The sequence below is a fragment of the Varanus komodoensis genome, unplaced genomic scaffold (genome assembly GCF_004798865.1).
Source record: "Varanus komodoensis strain SLA01 unplaced genomic scaffold, ASM479886v1 scaffold130, whole genome shotgun sequence".
Taxonomy (NCBI): domain Eukaryota; kingdom Metazoa; phylum Chordata; class Lepidosauria; order Squamata; family Varanidae; genus Varanus; species Varanus komodoensis.
Genome location: NW_025335377.1, coordinates 507,224 through 524,364, shown reverse-complemented (window position 1 = coordinate 524,364; position 17,141 = coordinate 507,224). Strand labels below are relative to the sequence as shown.

Here is a 17,141-nt window from a genome sequence, read left to right as displayed (position 1 = left end):
TGTAGCATTGGAAGAGAAAACTATGCAAGCTTAGCAGAGCCTTGAGCATGCAGAAAGGGCACTCATGATTCCTAGGCTGGCATGGACTAGCCCAGATACATGGCCGGTGAGGAACACATGAACTTACAGGAAGACTTGCTCATCCTCCTTGCACACTGACCTCCCCTCCTGCCACCATTGCTCTCATATCATTCCATCTCCAACTGGTTCGGCTCAGGCTGAACACGGGTAGATTCCTTTTCCTTAAAAGGTTTCGGCTGGTAGCGTGAAGTCAGTCCATGCTTGGATGGGCAGGTTCATTCCAGTGCTATTCCTTGTGTTGCTTGAGAGGCAAACCTCAAGTTTTCAAAGCCTGAAGCACTTGAGAACTTTCCCTGCAGGCAGCTCCTTGAATTTTGATTGGCTCATACTCAAGCGCGTTGCTGAAAGCCAGTCTGATTTGCAGGTAACAAACTAGAATGCAATGTTCCCACTTCAAAGACAGTAGATGTCTTCAGGTTCTGTGCAAATCTACAGTGAATCATCCTTTATAGAACATCCATTATGAGGGGAACTCAGGAAAATACTGACCACTACTTTGATTGGGGCAGCTAGAAACACGCAAGAGCTCATTCATTCATTCATTTTTCAGTTTATATCCTGCCTTTTTTCTACAAAGGGCTCAAGGCAGCTTACATCTCCTCCTTCATCTTAGCCCCACAACAACAGCCCTGTGAGGTAGGTTGGGCTGAGAGTCTGTGACTGGCCCAGAGTCACCCAGTTGGCTCCATGGCTGAGCGGGGACTAGAACCAGATCACCTGAGTCCCAGTCCCGTGCCCTTAACTACTACACCACACTGGCTCTAATGTAGTGCAACGGTTAACATGTCTGGATTCAAAATCTTCACTCAGCCGTAAAGCGCCTTGAGCATCATGAGCCAATCTCCATCTCTCAGGCACACCTCACTCACAGGACTGTTGCGATAATAAAAGAGGCAGACTCACCCACATCACCTTGGAGGAAAGCCAAACTATGGTTTTAAGACCATATTACAGGCAAATGTTCCTGAAATCCCATATCTACTCTCAGAAATTTCTTCTTAAGAGGCTGAAAATGGAAACTCTGCTGCTGAAAACAAGGCAGGGAGCTCCAAAATTAAAGTGAAGAATCCCGATCGGTTTGTCCTCCATGTAGTCTTTGTTGAAGGTTCAGTACTTTTTGGGCACAGAGATTTTTCCTTTCTGCTCAAAGTGCTGATGGATGAGTTTAATCAAAGAATTTTTTGTTTTTAATGTGTTCTTGATATTTCAAGAAACGATTGGGGGGGGGATCCATTATTTATTTGACTTATATTCCACTTTCCCCCAATGAACTTAAAGCAGCTTGCACAATTCTCCTCCTCCTGCTTATTCCTGCAACAACAACCCTGTGAGGTAGGTTGGGCTGAAAGTCTGTGACTGGCCCAAAGTCACTCCATGGCTGAGTGGGGACTAGAACTACCTGATTAAGAGTGGGTGACAGGCAGACCCTTAGAAGACAACATTCCCTTTTCCCTTTCATGCAAAAGTAAAATTTCCAAGATGGTACCTGAAGAGACACTTAAAAACAAAAGTGTTTTATTGTGCTTTGCTTTTGTTCATATGCAACTATAGTCCAATTTAATACATTAGGACTCACAGGATCAATGAAAGATGACTTCTCTGGGCAACAAGCCCTGCTTTCTCCCTTTGGTGCCTTTATTTTCTTCTAGATCAAATAAAATTATATAACATTCTTTCTTTCATTTGTGGACTTAATACATTGGTGGGTGCAAAGTGTCCCTGCTTTCAACTGGGAGCACATACCCAGAAACAGAAGCATAAATCGGACTCGAAAGGAGAAGCAATCACAATTGCTGATGTCCTTCATGGCGTATGCCAATCTTCCCCAAGCTGGTACCTTCAGTTGGACTACAATTGCTAGCATCCCGGCACCAGGCTGGACGAGGCTGGTGTTCACTTTCTTCTTACACAAATAAGAAAGATGTACAAAGGATAGGCTGCATTTAGGGGCAGTCTGTAACCCAGTTGCATGGCACCTGCTTTACCTGCAGAGTCCCAGTTCTGAGTCCCATATCTCCAGGTAGGGCTGCCAAAAATCCTTCCTGAAACCCCGAGGAGTTGCTGCCAACAATACCGGACTAGACAGGCCAAGGGTCTCCCTCTCAGCAAAAGGCAACTTCTTAGGTTCCCGCCTACTGGGGCCAGAGAGCCTTTTGATGCCTGAACCAGAAAGTCCTAAATCTTTTTCCCCAAATATAATTAAACAATGTGATGCTAGGAATGTCTCATTTTAATATTTCTGCAATGCCTAATACAAGTAATTTATGATGCACAATCTCTGTAATTACACCCCTCCATATGTAGGTTGCCTCAGCTTGCCCAAGAACGGGGCCAGCCCTGAGTTATGCACAAGAGAACTATCATTAATGACGGGAAAAGTAAACCATGAGCAGCTCTGAAGATCAGCATGAACGTTCGACCAAGAGAAACGAGATTCATTTTCATACAACTCTATCCTGTGCAGGCCTTCCCAGAAGCCAATCCCATTTAATTAAGTGGGGCTTGCTCCTAAGTAGTTGTGTAAAGGACTGTAACTTTAGTGTTGGAATAGAAAGCAGCCATTCATCGATGTATCGACTTTGACAGGGTGATCCAAAAATGACACTTCTCCCAGCACAACTGGGCTCTGCCCAAAGCATTATCTATCGCTGCAACTGAAATGGCTGTAAAGGCCATCCATTTAATGCCTTCACACACTTAAAATATCATCCGGAATAGCTGTACAGGCACAAACTGATCTGTGTTAAAAAAAAGTTTATGAAAAGCTATAAAAATAAGCTTCATCTATTTTTCAAAAAGGGAAGAGCTTGTTCTACAAATCGTTTTGCCGGCACAATCAACAGCAGCATCCAGTTTGGTTCCAAAATAGAGACCAGGCTGCTCATTCGACTGGAGTCTGGAGGTTCAGACGCAGGGAATGCAGAGCAGAGCACAGGGAGGCCGGTCACTCCTCACCCGCTCCAGTTTTTCTTTACAGCTTTATAGCAGCTATCCATGGTGCTGAACCCCCCCTGCCCCCCGTCAAGAGGCTCACAACCACAGGCAGCTCCTACAAGGCTGAAAAGAAAAGCAGCGATGCATAAGAAGCCCCACTGATGTGAAGGATGCCAGCTGCCCCCGGCAAAAGGGTCTCGCAGATCCAAGGCAAGAGGGAGAAGGGGTACAAATGGTTTCGGGGCAGGAGGAGCATCCTGGGCTTATGCAAAAAGGCAATCCTTAGAGCAACGCCACTGTGAAGTGTCCCTCCTGCAGGACTGTCCAGACCGGGGTGCCGTGGCATTCACTGCCTCTTGGCCTTGGTTGCGCGCTGCTGCCAGGCTTGGTTGAGGTAGCCGCGGCGCATGTAGTTGAGAAAGAAGAGGCTGAAGTTGAGGACGTAGGTGCTGATGCAAATCACACAGAAGTCGTGGAGCACAAAGAAGAGGATGTAGGCCAGGTAGAGCGAACCAGCAATGGAGACGACCGAAGTACCCAAGAGCGTTACAGCGGCTAGGCCACTCTTGGAGAAGCCTGGGAGAAAGAGGGGGCCGAGTTACGTTGTGTTCACCTGCTGAAGGGCAAAATGATGCCAGCTAAATGGCACTAAAGCCCCAGCACCGCTCACTTGCCCTGGGCCACGATGGACTCACAAGCCCCACTTGGAATCGTCCAAGTATTCCAACGCACACAGGACCGAGGCTAAAATGCATCACTCACCCAAAAGGATTTGCAGGGTGTAGAAAGCGAGCCCAAAGACACTATTTGGTTGGTTGAACACACTGTGCGGTCCCAGGAGGCCTGCTACCAAGCCAAAACCACGACCCCACCTGCAAGGAGGAAGAGAGGATGGAAGAGGGAGCAGGAGGATGAGTGTCAAGGGAGCAATAACGGTTTTAAGTCTTTAGGCCAGACTTTTGGTAAACGCTCAAAGCACTTCACATACGTGGTTGCCCTGATATTACAGAGGAGCAGTTCAGAGACTGCAAGTTGCTGAAGCACATTTGTTGGTGTTTGCTGTGGCAAATAAGGCATGCGGAGTACAGCTCGGTTAGAGCAGAACATGACACACAGAGAGCAAGCCAAAACAGTCCGTCCTCTTACCAGTTTCATATTTTTTGCAAGGCACTGAAGGGCCATTCAATGCACCTCTGGCATTTGTCTGCTTTCCTGGCCAAATACGAAGTGGTCAGTCACCCAGGCTCTGACCTTGCCTGCTGTTTACAGACATTTACAGGAACCTCCTCCGCATACGTTTACCAATGACTCTTCCCCTAATTCTCTCCTGCCACTCACCTAAGAGAGCCTTTTTCACCAGTGGTGGAACACAAGAAATATGTAGAGGTGGTAAGCCAAGGTCTTGGGCCATACGACTTGAGAGTTCAGGTGGGACTCACAGGGGGGTACGTTCCATGCCCCTCTGCCTAATCCCAGAAGAGTTTTAGGCCAGCCTCAACCTGACATGCTAGTTCTGAGTTTTAGTCTGGCTTTTGTTCTTAAATGGAGGAGCATTCAGCTGTGTGACTCCCACCAGATGAGGGACTGGTGCACCACCGAGACTGAGGCAACAGGTCCAACGTGGTTCTCAGTCTTACCTCTGTGGTAGGAGGACAGAGATAGGAGGGTGAAAGCTTATACTGTAAAATGCATAATTTCTGCTCCCTAATCCCAGGTGAGATAGAGGCAGTGTGGCTCTTCAGCAGTGAGCAGAAAGAGCACTGATGCCCAGGGAGCTTCGAGGAAACCCGCACAGGAGGAAGCGACAAGATTGCCATCCTCCAAGCACGCAACTTGAAAGAAGACCCCAGAAGGGCCTCCTCTAAGAAAACACGTATCCTCTCAGGCTGCAAGAGTGTCTTCCGGATTATCCTAGCGCAGCCTTCCCCAGTCTGAGGCCCTCCCATTGCTGGCTGGGAATGATGGGGCTGCAGCCCAACCCACCCAGAGGACCCCAGGTGGGGAAGACCGCGCAGGGGTGCAGACACAGGGAGCCTCGCACGCCAGCCAGCCATCAGATCTGCGCTCCCCAGGACCCACCTGGAAGTGAACACCCGGGAGCAGCTGATGGCCGCGCTGATATCGCACATGGCCCGGTAGGAGGCGTCGCGCTCCTTCGAGGTCTCCACGTGGAAGGCGTACACAGACAGCGTCAGCCCCACGGCGCAGAGCAGCAGCCGCGCCGCGCGCTCCCAGCCGGGCACGGCCATCGCGCCGCCAGCGCCCGCTCCGCTCCGCTCCGCTCTCGCCTTGCGCGGCAGCGGCACCGCCCCTTCCAGCCTGGCGGGGCCACTGGGCCCGCCCCTGATTGCTCGCACCGGAACTGCCAATCAGGCACACCCGCCACTCAGGGAGCAGAGGGCGGAGCAAGGAGAGCAGGGCCTGGTGGGGGTGGTAGTCCATGCCGGGCGGCACGCGCGCCAAGGGCTCTTCCCGCTGGACTGTGCTTGCTGCGCGCGGCGCGCTGTGCATGTGTTGCGGCGCGATTCCCGGAATCCTTCATATTGCAGAGAAGGGAAAGGGGTTATGGGAGTGCACGCGGATGCCGTTGCTTGTGTGGCCGAACTAGCGCTACCCAGCCCAGGCGAAGCTGGAGGGTCCTCTTAGGCCAGCACGAGGATGATAATCGTAAGAGTGGATCCCAAAGCAGCCCAGCGAGAGCTGAGCGTCCTGAGCTGCGGCACGGAATGCAGGAGCAGGGCATGGGGGCAGCATGGGGAATCCTGGATCGGCATGGCCGGCACACCGAACAGGAGCGATCCACGCTGTAACATTTTGTTGCATGTCCCGTTTATAAGAAGGAAACCTGTTTTACTTCTCTTCTTATCAGCAAAAGCACTGGAAGAGCAGGCACTGGGTATTATTTCTAGAGTTTATTCGATTGCAGTGTTCAACTTTAAAAATAGCAGTATTTGGGTTCTCACCATTTTAATTCTGCAGTAACACACACAGGTGTGTTAGTGCAGAATTACAGGTGTGCCTTCACCACACCAACTTGACTACAGGCTTGTTGCAAATCAACTATGGATGTCCATGAATTTGTGCAAAGCTGCTTCTCACTACCTTATAGCCAAAACCAGCTTCCGCACTGCAGGAATCAGGAATAAGCACTGGTATAGGCAGGGGCATTTATTTAGCTACTGCATTTGCTTTTTAAAAGAAAGCACTAATAATTATTGATAGTTTCTACAGCACTTTCTGTGTGAAGTGGGGAGTCAGGCCCAAGATATATGTAGGAACAAGTACAGGTTATAGTTACCTACCCCAGAGAGAACAGAACAATGGGGTGAAAACTTATGTACATGGTCTCAAGGTAGGCTGGGCTGGTCATCTGTTACTGGCCCAAAGTTACCCAGTTAACTCCAAAGCTGAGTGGGGACTCAAACCCCAATCTCTGGAGTCCCAGTCCCACACTCTTAACCACTATACTGGCTCCTTATTTATTATTTTATATTATTTATTTTAAAATATTTTGTTTTTCCATCTTTACATTGCTGCTGGCATTTACTCTTTCTTGTTTAAAATTTTAATGTTCTAATGTTCTGTTTTACTTACTTTATCATTGTAGTTTAGCGTTTCCATTTTTGTAAACCACCCAAAGTGCTTCAGCTTAACAATGAAGGTGGTGGTGTTCTCCTACTCCAAGAGACTTGCATAGCATTTTGCATTTACGCTACAGTAAATCTGTGTCTTGAAGATAAAATAAGATCCTTTGTTATTTTTGCTGCGACAAGCATGGTTACCCCACTGGAAATCTTTATCGGAATGCTGTTCTCCATTACTGTATTATCAAAACATTCAGGAATAGCGTCAGAGAAATGCATTAGCCTGTTTGTTTTATGGTTTCTAACCTTAGGAGGTTGACAGGCTGACGCAGTGTACCTGGTGACGGTCACATCCAGTTTTGCAGGGGGTATTACAGAAAGGATGCTGTTTCCCAGAAGCAATGTAATCTTTTCTTTTCACAAAGATATAGGGAAAAGCAGGGGAAAATCCTAACTTTATAATTTCCCTTGAACTTAACCTGCCCCTGTCTTCCAGGATTCTAGCCAATGGCACAAAAGCATTTATAAAACCGGCATGCATTAGGCAGGGTTTTGTTTTTTGATGTTATGTTAGCTTTATTTTATAGAGTTGAATAACTGGGTTTTGGCTGTTCTGTACTCACTCATGCTGACCATCCATGTATGCACAAGAGGCTTTTGCCACAACATTTCCGGATAAGAGCTATTTAAATTGGGCCTTGAACATTTTCTGCAGTAATGTGGAAACCTATTAGCAGTGCTTTTTTTGTAAGAGAAAAGGTGCCGAAACTCATGGACTTATTTACCTTTCACACGTAGTCAATCACTGTACACACACCCACACACTTCAGTTGTGTAACGAAACGTAACGGTCACCGCCCGCAGTAAGCACTCAGCACGTGACCACACGACCAGTCACAGGCCGAGCAGCGCCACAAGCTGAGCAGTGCCATCACAACCAGCGCAGACGAAGTGCGCATGCATCGGACTCGACACACAAGCAGCCCGCATGCGCCATTTTAATAATTTTGCTGCCAACCTGCTACGCTCGACAGGGCGATTCGAATCCACGTGGACCAAACATCATATTTTCAAAAGTTACTTTTAAAACTTGGAAAATCTGTCGAAAAAAGGTGCCGGAACTCCATTCCAGTGTGTTCTATGACAAAAAAGCACTGCCTATTAGCAAGTACAGAGTGCTGCTTTCTCACCAGCTACTTCACCTTAAGTGTGGCAGGGTGGTAGTTACCCATGGAGGATGGTTCGCAGAGTCATCAAAATTTCCTTTTTCTAGCAATGACTTCTGCATTGTGAACTGAAGAAAACGCCATCTCCGCTGTGGAGAATGTCATGTACTATTTCTACTCCAACTCTCTTGCTGCAGCAGTCTGTCACCAAAGGCCTCAGGCAGAGATTACAAAACTCCTTGGGTCTCTTCTGACAAGCATCTTTCTCACAGTAAAGATCTTTGGAGAAATATAGAGGTTTCTGTTTTTCCAGACCTTCATGAGGATTGTTTGCCTCGAAGAATGCACTGTGCATTTTCTGAAAAGCATCAGCTGCCTATTTCAGGATGTAACCCCTACATCTGTTTCAAAGTGAATGGTACTAGGAAGTTTCTGAAAGGACTTCTCTTTAAGTTGTCCACTGATTTTCTTCAACACTTCCTGGCAGTGTGTTTCATCATAGTCCCATTTCACACTGCCTTTCTCTGGGACGTGCTTCCCACACGTACCGTTCAGGAACGTGGAAGCATTCTCTATTTCCACCCCTTGAATAAGACCCTTTATTTTCCTTATAAGGAAGGAAATCTTTACAATCTTCCAAGAGTTTGTCACCTTCCCTTCCATGGTTTTAAAATATTTGGCTTACAGGCTGTTTATCTTCCTTTGTCTTCTAGGTCTAAGAAGAGCTTCTTAATTGAAGACCTTGACACTTCTGTTCAATTCTTTTCTATAGTTTCCAATCAAATGCAAGCTTTCTCCGCCACTCTCAAAATAGCTCTGTAACATTTTGTTCTCCATCATGCAATTTCTGACAAGCATCAGCCTTTGCCTAATGCAGCTGCTAGATCTTCTAGCGATTGATTCAGAGGTGTAGCTCCTTCTGGAAATTCCATTCTCATCTGAATATTTCAATGAGAGTTGGTTATATGTATCAGCCACAAGCCTGTTAAGTTAAAGATAATGTTTTTGTGTTGTGTAGAATTCCAGAGGCCCTTTGCCCATTTTACACACACAAACTGGGGAATGTCTTTAGGAGAGTTCTTTTGTGAGCAGGTTCTCACCAACTCAAACAGGTGCCTTTTGAACCCTGATACATTCCCACTCTATCTCATATTCTCAGAAGCCATGGACAGACTCCATCCACAAACCAAGAATGCACCAGTTGTATTTCTCTGAATCATAGTCCAGAATATCAGAAACGAACACTTCCTGGTAGTATTTTTCCATCCCTGCCGCACCTGTAGTTATTTTGTTGTGCTGTCCCAGGAGGTGCTTTCTGGTCCTCATGTTCTGATCACCAGCAGAAACATCACTGACACTTGAGTGCACAAATTGGCAATTGGGTTTGTACCCAATTTCCTCCATCCTAAATAATGCACAGACTACAATTTGCAAGATGTCCTTCCCTTGGATGACATTCTCTGTGGTCAAATTCACTACTGTTATGTCACTTGAGTCCAATGACCCAGATGAGTTACTCATTGTCATCTCTGTAGTGATTCTCAACTGCACCAGCTCAATAGCTTTTGAGCCTTTTATTTCTATCACCAGGACAAAATCATAGCCAGTTTCCTTCCGATGATTTTGTGACTCTAAGGCGTGTCATGAGTATTTCTCATGTACTGACTGCAAACTCTAGTCCAAGCATAGCATTGAGAAAGATAGATTTGTCAGTGCTCTGTATACCAAGGACAGTTAAACCCTGGATTTCCCCTCTAGTTGTCATGCCAGCTTAGTTAGAATATTCATTACCCATCACAGATGGATATCAGATGCATGTCCATCCATCACCTCTACTGGAAATCCTTGTAGCATCAGGTCCGCAGCTACTCCTGGCAGGTGGATGAACTGCCTCTAGTTCTCCATCCTGTTACTTTCCTTCTCCACCATTTATTCTGCTGCATAAAACTCCCCCAAGGCATGTATGATTTTTTTCCCACCCTTAAGGAACAGGTGGAAATGAGTATGCGTGTTAGAGAAGAGGCAGTGATCCTAGAATAGATGCAAGCAGCTGCATGCAGAAAAACACTGGACAAGCAGCAAAGTTCCTCAAAGAGGGCAGTCTGGGGTAGGGAGGCAGAACTGCTACCTGGTAGAAGCACCTGCTTGCCTCCACCTGTATGTTACCTGCATATCAGTACAATGGCAGATGTCTTCAGGACTCCCTGCTCCAACAGAACCCAAAAACAGGGTTCAGTGACACTGCTGGGGTCAAACTGTAGGGCAAAGCTCCAGGGATCTGCAGTTCGGGGCACCCTAAACGGCTCCCACGGAAATGGTGAAGGCAGGTGGGCCACGGCCGGCTTATTTCCCCAAGAGTGAAAGTGGGTTGGGCAAACTGGAGTTGAGTGAATTGGACAACTGCTTCTGGGGACATGCAGGGTGGTTAAGGGCTTGCTGTTGCTGCCACAGTATTTTTTTAAGGCAGGGAGGGGCCTCACCAGGCAAGAGGCCTGAGGAAAGGGGCTTCCCCCAGTGGTACCTTGCTCAGTTCTCCAGAGTGATTCCAGAAAAATGAAATAAAGTTGGAGTGGGGGTAAGGATTCATGCCTGTTTCAGTCTATGCAAGAGTTTAGTTGTGTCTCAACCCTTATTCCTGAGTGAACCACAGAAAGCCCTCAAAGACAGAAAGTAAAATGGCTCTTTCAAATCCAAAAGGAGGAAAGACGCAAAAGGGAGAAGGGTCTTTTTCCATACGCCTTTTTCTCTCAACTGGAATCCCCTTTGTGCAACGGACAGAAGGAAGTCAACAGCCAAGATAAACTTCCAGAAAGCATATGGCTGTTGCTACAAAAAGGAAAGCCCTGGAACTGTTGCTCACCCTTGTGCAAGAAGGCTGCAATGGGAAAAGCAACTTCCAGTGTCCACAATTACCTTCCTGTGAGAAACAACAAGGGCAGTGGATGTGGCTGTTTGCATGCAGCAACAACCCACTGGTTGACAACATGCTGGGGATGCCTGCATGCGCTGCCTGTACAACCGTTATTGGTTTCTTCACAGCTTGTGCAGCACATCTGAATGCAGACTGCTGGATTGTTTAGGGGCTAAACAACCAAATGATTAACCGATGGATTGGTTTGGGTCAACCACTGGATTGTTTAGTCCATAAACAAACCAGTGGTTTGGCTGATGCTACTGGCAACCTACGAAGGAGCCAGATGTAGTTTGTGTGGCAAAGTAGAAGAGCTGGGCGCATGGCAGGCATCATGCCTGCTCATGCATAATAACCCTTGGCTGGGTGGTTGTTCCATGCAGACAACATCAACATCTCATTATTTCATCTCTCTCCCACAAGCCAAAGTGGGTCACCCAGGAGATTTGCCTGCTGGGCAAAATGGAGGTAGTTCTTTGGAAAAGGAATGTTTGGGTGTGGTTTGGGCCCATGTATAGGTGTGACACAGAAAGAAAAGAAATCCTTGTTTGTAAAGTGTATGTTCGTGGGAACAGTTATCTGAACAGGGCTGAGAGGGGAGATAGGAGAATTTCACTCACTCCTTAGATCCAGGTAAGCAAGCTGCAACTCTCAACCTAGGCATGTCATGAGTGGAGCCGGCTGGAGCTGGGGGTCAGATTAGATGGCCTGGGAGACCTTTCTGATGCACTCTATGTTTCTAACGGCATGCAGCCTTTGGTCTCTTTTCAAAGCATGAGATCAGTTCAACCCCCTGGGTGACTTTGGGCCAGTCAGACTCTCAGATGAACCTACCTCAGAGGGTTGTTATCGTGGGGATAAGACTGAGTGCAGCAGGAAGAAAAGTACCGTATTTTTCCGTCTATAAGATGCCCCCATGTATAAGACGCACCCCACTTTCCCGACCCACCTCCAGTGAACAAGCAGCTGCCGTGTGCGCTGCTTCGCCACCCCGCCTGCGTGCTACTCCCCCTCATGCCACCCCCCCGCCCATGCTCACCGCCCCTGTGTATAAGACACACCTTCATTTTTAAGTAAATGTTTTAAAGAAAAAGTAGCATCTTATACATGGAAAAATAAATGTATGTAAACCACTTTGAGTTCATATGGAAAAAGTGGGATATAAATCTAATAAACAAACAAAACAAACGTTGGGCAAGAAAAAACTGTTCTTTCCCTGTCAGCCTGTTGTACTGGAAGGAAAAGAAAGATAAGAGGATGACAGAAAGCAGAAAGGGGTTTCTCTCTAGTCCTATTCACTGTTGGCCAGACTTTAGCACTGACAGGTGACCCCCCCAAAAAATGACCCACAAAAGAATGCAGTCCCCAGCAGAAAAAGTTTGCCCAGCCCAACTGAGATTGTGTACAAATGATTTTATCACATTGCCAAGCTACAAATAGGGATTCAAAAACCTGTCTTGTTCCATTCTTGTTTCTGTTACATTAACCGTTCAGCTGAACCAAGGGGCAGCCATTTCTTACAGGAACAGAGCAAACATTACCTGTCTTAGCATCAATGACAGGTGATGCCTGTCAGAGCTTCACTCACATCCCATGTAACAACTGACAAGAAAACCCAGAGGAAGCAGGTATGTGTGGGGTGTACAATCCAAATGACACCTACAGTTGATTCCAACCTACAGGAAATAATGTGGCATGTGGGGAGCCCCTGAAGGGACCACCAGGATGGAGTCGGTACAAGATGCTTTTATAACCTCTCAGTTGCATACACAGTTTGGGGAGGAGGGGGGAGCCGGTGGAGGATCCCTCCACAGCTTGGCAACATAGGGGAAAACAATAAGGTTTAAGATGACACACAAAGGGGGGAATCTTCAGGACAGGCGAATATGAGGTGTTGCAAGAGTTGCAACATGGATCCTATCAGGAATCCCACCTTAAGGCTGAACCTGTTCTTACAGTGTCAGGCTTTCAGCAGCCATATTACGGCACAGCCTCCACTCATTTTGCCCTGACACAGCCATATCCAGTCAGAACATGAAAAGATCCTGCTGTCCTCAGCAACTAACTTTAAAAGAAGTTCCCCTACCTTCAGTAAGAAGGCACTCAGGCAAACTCGCAGCTTGCCAGAGATCAGATAAGATGCCATCTGTTTCTGAGGTTAGCAAAGATGCTTGTTTAGCAATAAAAGCAGCCAACTACATCGGTGTAAATCAAGATGGCTTAACCCTAATGAGGAAGTTCACCCTTTAAGGGGAAGAGCCAGCAACCTTTCCACAGAAGTGACCAGTCTGGGCAAACACTGGATCAAGGCCAGGGTACTACCAATTCAAAAGACACACCAGCATAAAAAAGAAGGGGAGAAAATCCTTCTCATCTCTGCATCCCAAAGACCAGAAACAAGATCAGGGTATGCAAGTGCTTCCCAAACACAGAACTAATCCTTGACGCACTTCAGCTCCCAAAACTTTCCTGATTTTGTCAAGTAATAGGACACTTTGTTTACCTGTTGATAAATTGGGGAATTAGCTGCCAGGAGTTTTGCAATTTTGGTGCTAGACTTCCGTCAGCTTTGGCTAAACCAAATAGTTTTGTGTCCCATTCTGTGGTTGGTCTCATTGCAATTAAGCTCTGGACAAGCCACTGTCACCCTTTCGAGAGAACATAGAAGACACCATGGAAATCTAAAATACCTTCTTCTTCCCTTACCCTCCTTATCTGCTCTTCTTTCTTTCCTCAGCCTCAGTTTGCCCCTCTGGCTCACTTTTCACAAATCCTACTGTGCTGTCTTTCTCTTTTCACTTCCCAATTCCAGTTTGGCTTCTTCCCTTGCTGTATGAAAAAGAACACCCTGATCTCTTCACTCTGGGATTCCCAAACAAATCCCCTCCCCTCTGCTCCCCTCCCAGATTTCGTTAAACTTGGTGCAGTGGCAAATGTAACATCCCAAATAACCCTTCACTAACAGAAGATGGGGACATTTGTATGGGACACTGGAGAAAGAATCAGAGGGGTGCTTAACCCTTCCCAGTTGTGGATAATCCTGCCCACAAATGCCCCAGCAGCTGCCAAGATAATTCCGCCCACATCCTGTTCAGATGGAGCAGAAGAATCACAGGCAAGGAGACTTCCAAGGGAGAAACGGCATCTCCGGCACACTTCCTGCTGCCTGTTTTCCCTGTAAATGCACTCTCTGCTAGGCCATTAGCACTACAAGGGGGGACCCAAAAAACCCAGGAATTATCCTCTGCAGGGCTAGCCCCTTGCAGCAGGAGCTCATCTGCATCAGGGCACCCAGCTGGGTTGTTGTGAGAGGCTGCGATCTGCTTTAGTGAGGTTTTTTTTGCAGACTCTTTCAACATGGTTGCCTATTTCAGGATGGCTGAGTTACTCGAACAACGTGTGGCGGTGAAATTCTGTTCACCTGAGTGTTCAGCAGTTTTTGACCAAAACCAGCATGACCCTTGTGCCCCACCCTCCCTATTCACCCGATCTCACCTTCTGCAACCTTTTTTTGTTTCACTGGATGAAAAAAATCAGGTGAAACAAAAAAGGCAGAAGCACTAAAAGGCATCAAATTCAACAAGTTCAAAACCTGTTTTGAACTTGTTTTGAACAGTGGAAAAAACATCTTGATAGGTGTATTGCATCAAACAGAGAGTACTTTGCAGGTGACTGAAGTTTGAACATGTAAAAATAAATACATTATCTTTTATAAATAAATACCTGAATTTTTTGGGTCATCCCTTATATAAGAAAACCCAGGATTAAGAGGCTCTTGCTTTGCCCTTTAAGTATAAGCATGAAGACTATGAAGCTTTCCATTTGGTTCACAATGTAACTAACAGCAATAACTAATAAGCAATAACCAATAATCATCCTAATTCTCAAGCTTAAAGGCATTTCTTTGTTTTCAGTAACTCTTCCCTCTCCCTTCTCATTCAGCACCTGCTGCTGGGTAGCCTAACCCTGGCCTCTCATTCCTCGCCTAACAGCTTCCTTTCCAAACAGCCCTCCTTCTGACTTCCTCCAACTGGCCCTGACCTCCCATTCTGGTCCCAGTGGTCAATTGTGTGCTTTTTATGAATAAAAGATCCTGGAGGGTTGCTTTGGACTAAGGGTTTCACTCTACCCTGCTGCTCCTATGGCCTTTTATTTTTATTTAGAAAAGGGCTTTTCCCATAATGAGGAAGATGTTAGGAAAATTATATAGAATAATACTCTGTTAAGATGTTTAGATGACATTTGCTCTTCCAAATTTTTTCCCACCTCACCCTGCACATTTTTGAAGCTTAACTTCAAAAGTGCATTGTTAAGCTGATTCGGAACAATGCATTGCATGGATGTAGTACATGAGCTTGTAAGGATGGGGACATGGGATGTGTCAATACAAGACAGATTGTTCGCACATAGGATTCCTTTCAGCTGGGTTTGAGCCACATGGTTTCAGAGGCAGAAGGCAATCTTAGACCTTTCCACAGCACTTTATTTTGTCCAGTGGGTGGAAAAGCAGCCATATACTTCCATAGCAACAGTGAAAGATGGTGCCCATGAGTGGGTTCAGACAACCCTATAAGCCATGCTCAAGGATCATCATTGAACCATGGGTTGTTGGAATGTGGGTTACTGTATTGTCTGAATCCAGCTGGGATAACAAACCATGGTGAACAACCCACACTTCACAACCCAGCAACAGACCATAGGTTCTCTTCATGAATTGTACATGGTTAAGAAGCCATGGCTTGTTAGCCCAACTGGGTTCAGGCACCCACGATTCAACAACAAGCCACAGTTCAACAAGAATGTGCACCCAGCTCTTGAATGTGGGATATCCTGTCATCTGAATGCAATAATGGGGAATTCAGTCTATCTGCTACCAGCAACATGTTTTGTGAAATGCTGGCAACTGGTTTTTAGGCCGATAGAAGAAGTGATACGGGAAGATCTCCCAAAATTTATATATATAAATTATGCAGCTACCAGGGAGGAAACTTGTCCAGTTCTGATCAGTGCAGTGACATTTTTCATCTTGCATTATCTTTCCAAGATGGTTGGGTTTTTTTCCTTTTTCTAGGTTTTAGCTTCAGTAATGGAGGGGTGGAAATACAGGTCCACTGTAAGCAACTGGTATGTTACCGCCCAGCATGGATAAGAGCATCTTCTGGAGGCAATGATGAGCCTTAAAAGGCCTCAGCAGTGCCTTGGTTGCACTGAAGTTTACCATTTTGGTTTGAAAAGAAGACAAGAGTTTCTAAAATGCCACAGCCATTGCCTGGATTTTCTGTCAAAACTGAACTGGAGGTGTTCATTCTAGACTCAGGGCCGTCTTAACGCATGGGCCTGATGGGCACTTGCCCATGGGCCCCATACTAATCTGTGTATGTTAACCCTTGGAAAATTGGAAAACGAGCAAAATTAACAGTAGTTGTAGTTGTCGTAGGGGCCCCGGTACACTGCTTTGCCCGGGGCCCATAATGTTGTTAAGACGGCCCTGTCTAGACTAAACAAAAAAATTGTTTTTCCTTTTAAAAAGAAAAAAAAGGCAAGTTGAGGCAATGGGAGAAGCAGCTGTGAGAGAAAACTTATCAAACCTTTTGACTGGGATGGGGGCACTTCCGAAAAATATCAGGTATGTGGTGGTCATAATTATTCAACAATCAGGAAGAACTGTTCACATTTAAGGCATTCTGGCAATGGAATTTCTATTAATAAGTTGCAACAGAGGAAGCTTCAGATCTTGTCACTGACCTCAAACCAGGTCCAAAAATTGATGTCAAAAAAGTAGAGGAAGCGGAAAAACAAAGTTCTCAAATAGAAAGTGGGTAAATGCAAATATGAAGCAATTCAGCGTAGCTAAAAAAAAAAAAAAGGTGACAAACTGTGTCCAGTGATCATGGCTGGAGATGGTGAAATTTCAGAGAAAAAAAAATCACCAATATTTCATCAGGAGGAACCAGAAATGTAAGTATTGCTCAAATTATCAAGGGACAGTCGGTTCCTTTTGGGATCACACGTAGAACAGATCAGATTGTCTTTGCAGTTAAATGTCCAGAAGTATGTTTAAGCCTAAGTAAATATGACCCCGAATGTGCTCATATTTCATTCCTCTCAGCTCTCTGCCCTTTCTTCTTCCTGTTGTCTGCTACCTTGTCAATATTTATAAGCGCCTTCAAGCAAAAATCAAATCTTTTTGTTTGCATTATATCTAACTCACCATATGCGTTGATAGCACAGTATAAAACTTTTCTATAATTACTGAATTCTAACACAGTGGCAAAAATCTTCATTCTACTTGGGATAGGAGAACTAAGTGTTAATTTAAAAAAGATTTTAGACCTCATGGTGGACAGAAAGTCACCTATGTCTCTCTTGAAATTCTCTGACTAGATTCCTTTTTCCTGGAATTAACAAACTACGCATTAAATTCTGGTAAAACTATAGTTCAGTGTTCTTTTTCCCCACTAAATA

The 17,141-nt window shown here is 45.9% G+C and overlaps 1 protein-coding gene across 1 annotated transcript; it reads right to left on the bottom strand.

Moving 5' to 3' along the window:
- Positions 1 to 1,579: 1,579 nt before the first annotated feature.
- VKORC1 (vitamin K epoxide reductase complex subunit 1) lies at positions 1,580 to 5,302 on the bottom strand. The gene is made up of 3 exons (XM_044422590.1): positions 5,095 to 5,302; positions 3,778 to 3,887; positions 1,580 to 3,591 (listed from the first exon to the last, which is right to left on the bottom strand). Exons 1-3 carry the CDS (start codon positions 5,262 to 5,264, stop codon positions 3,362 to 3,364), a joined length of 510 nt encoding a protein of 169 aa, XP_044278525.1. The 5' UTR covers positions 5,265 to 5,302; the 3' UTR covers positions 1,580 to 3,361.
- Positions 5,303 to 17,141: the final 11,839 nt, after the last annotated feature.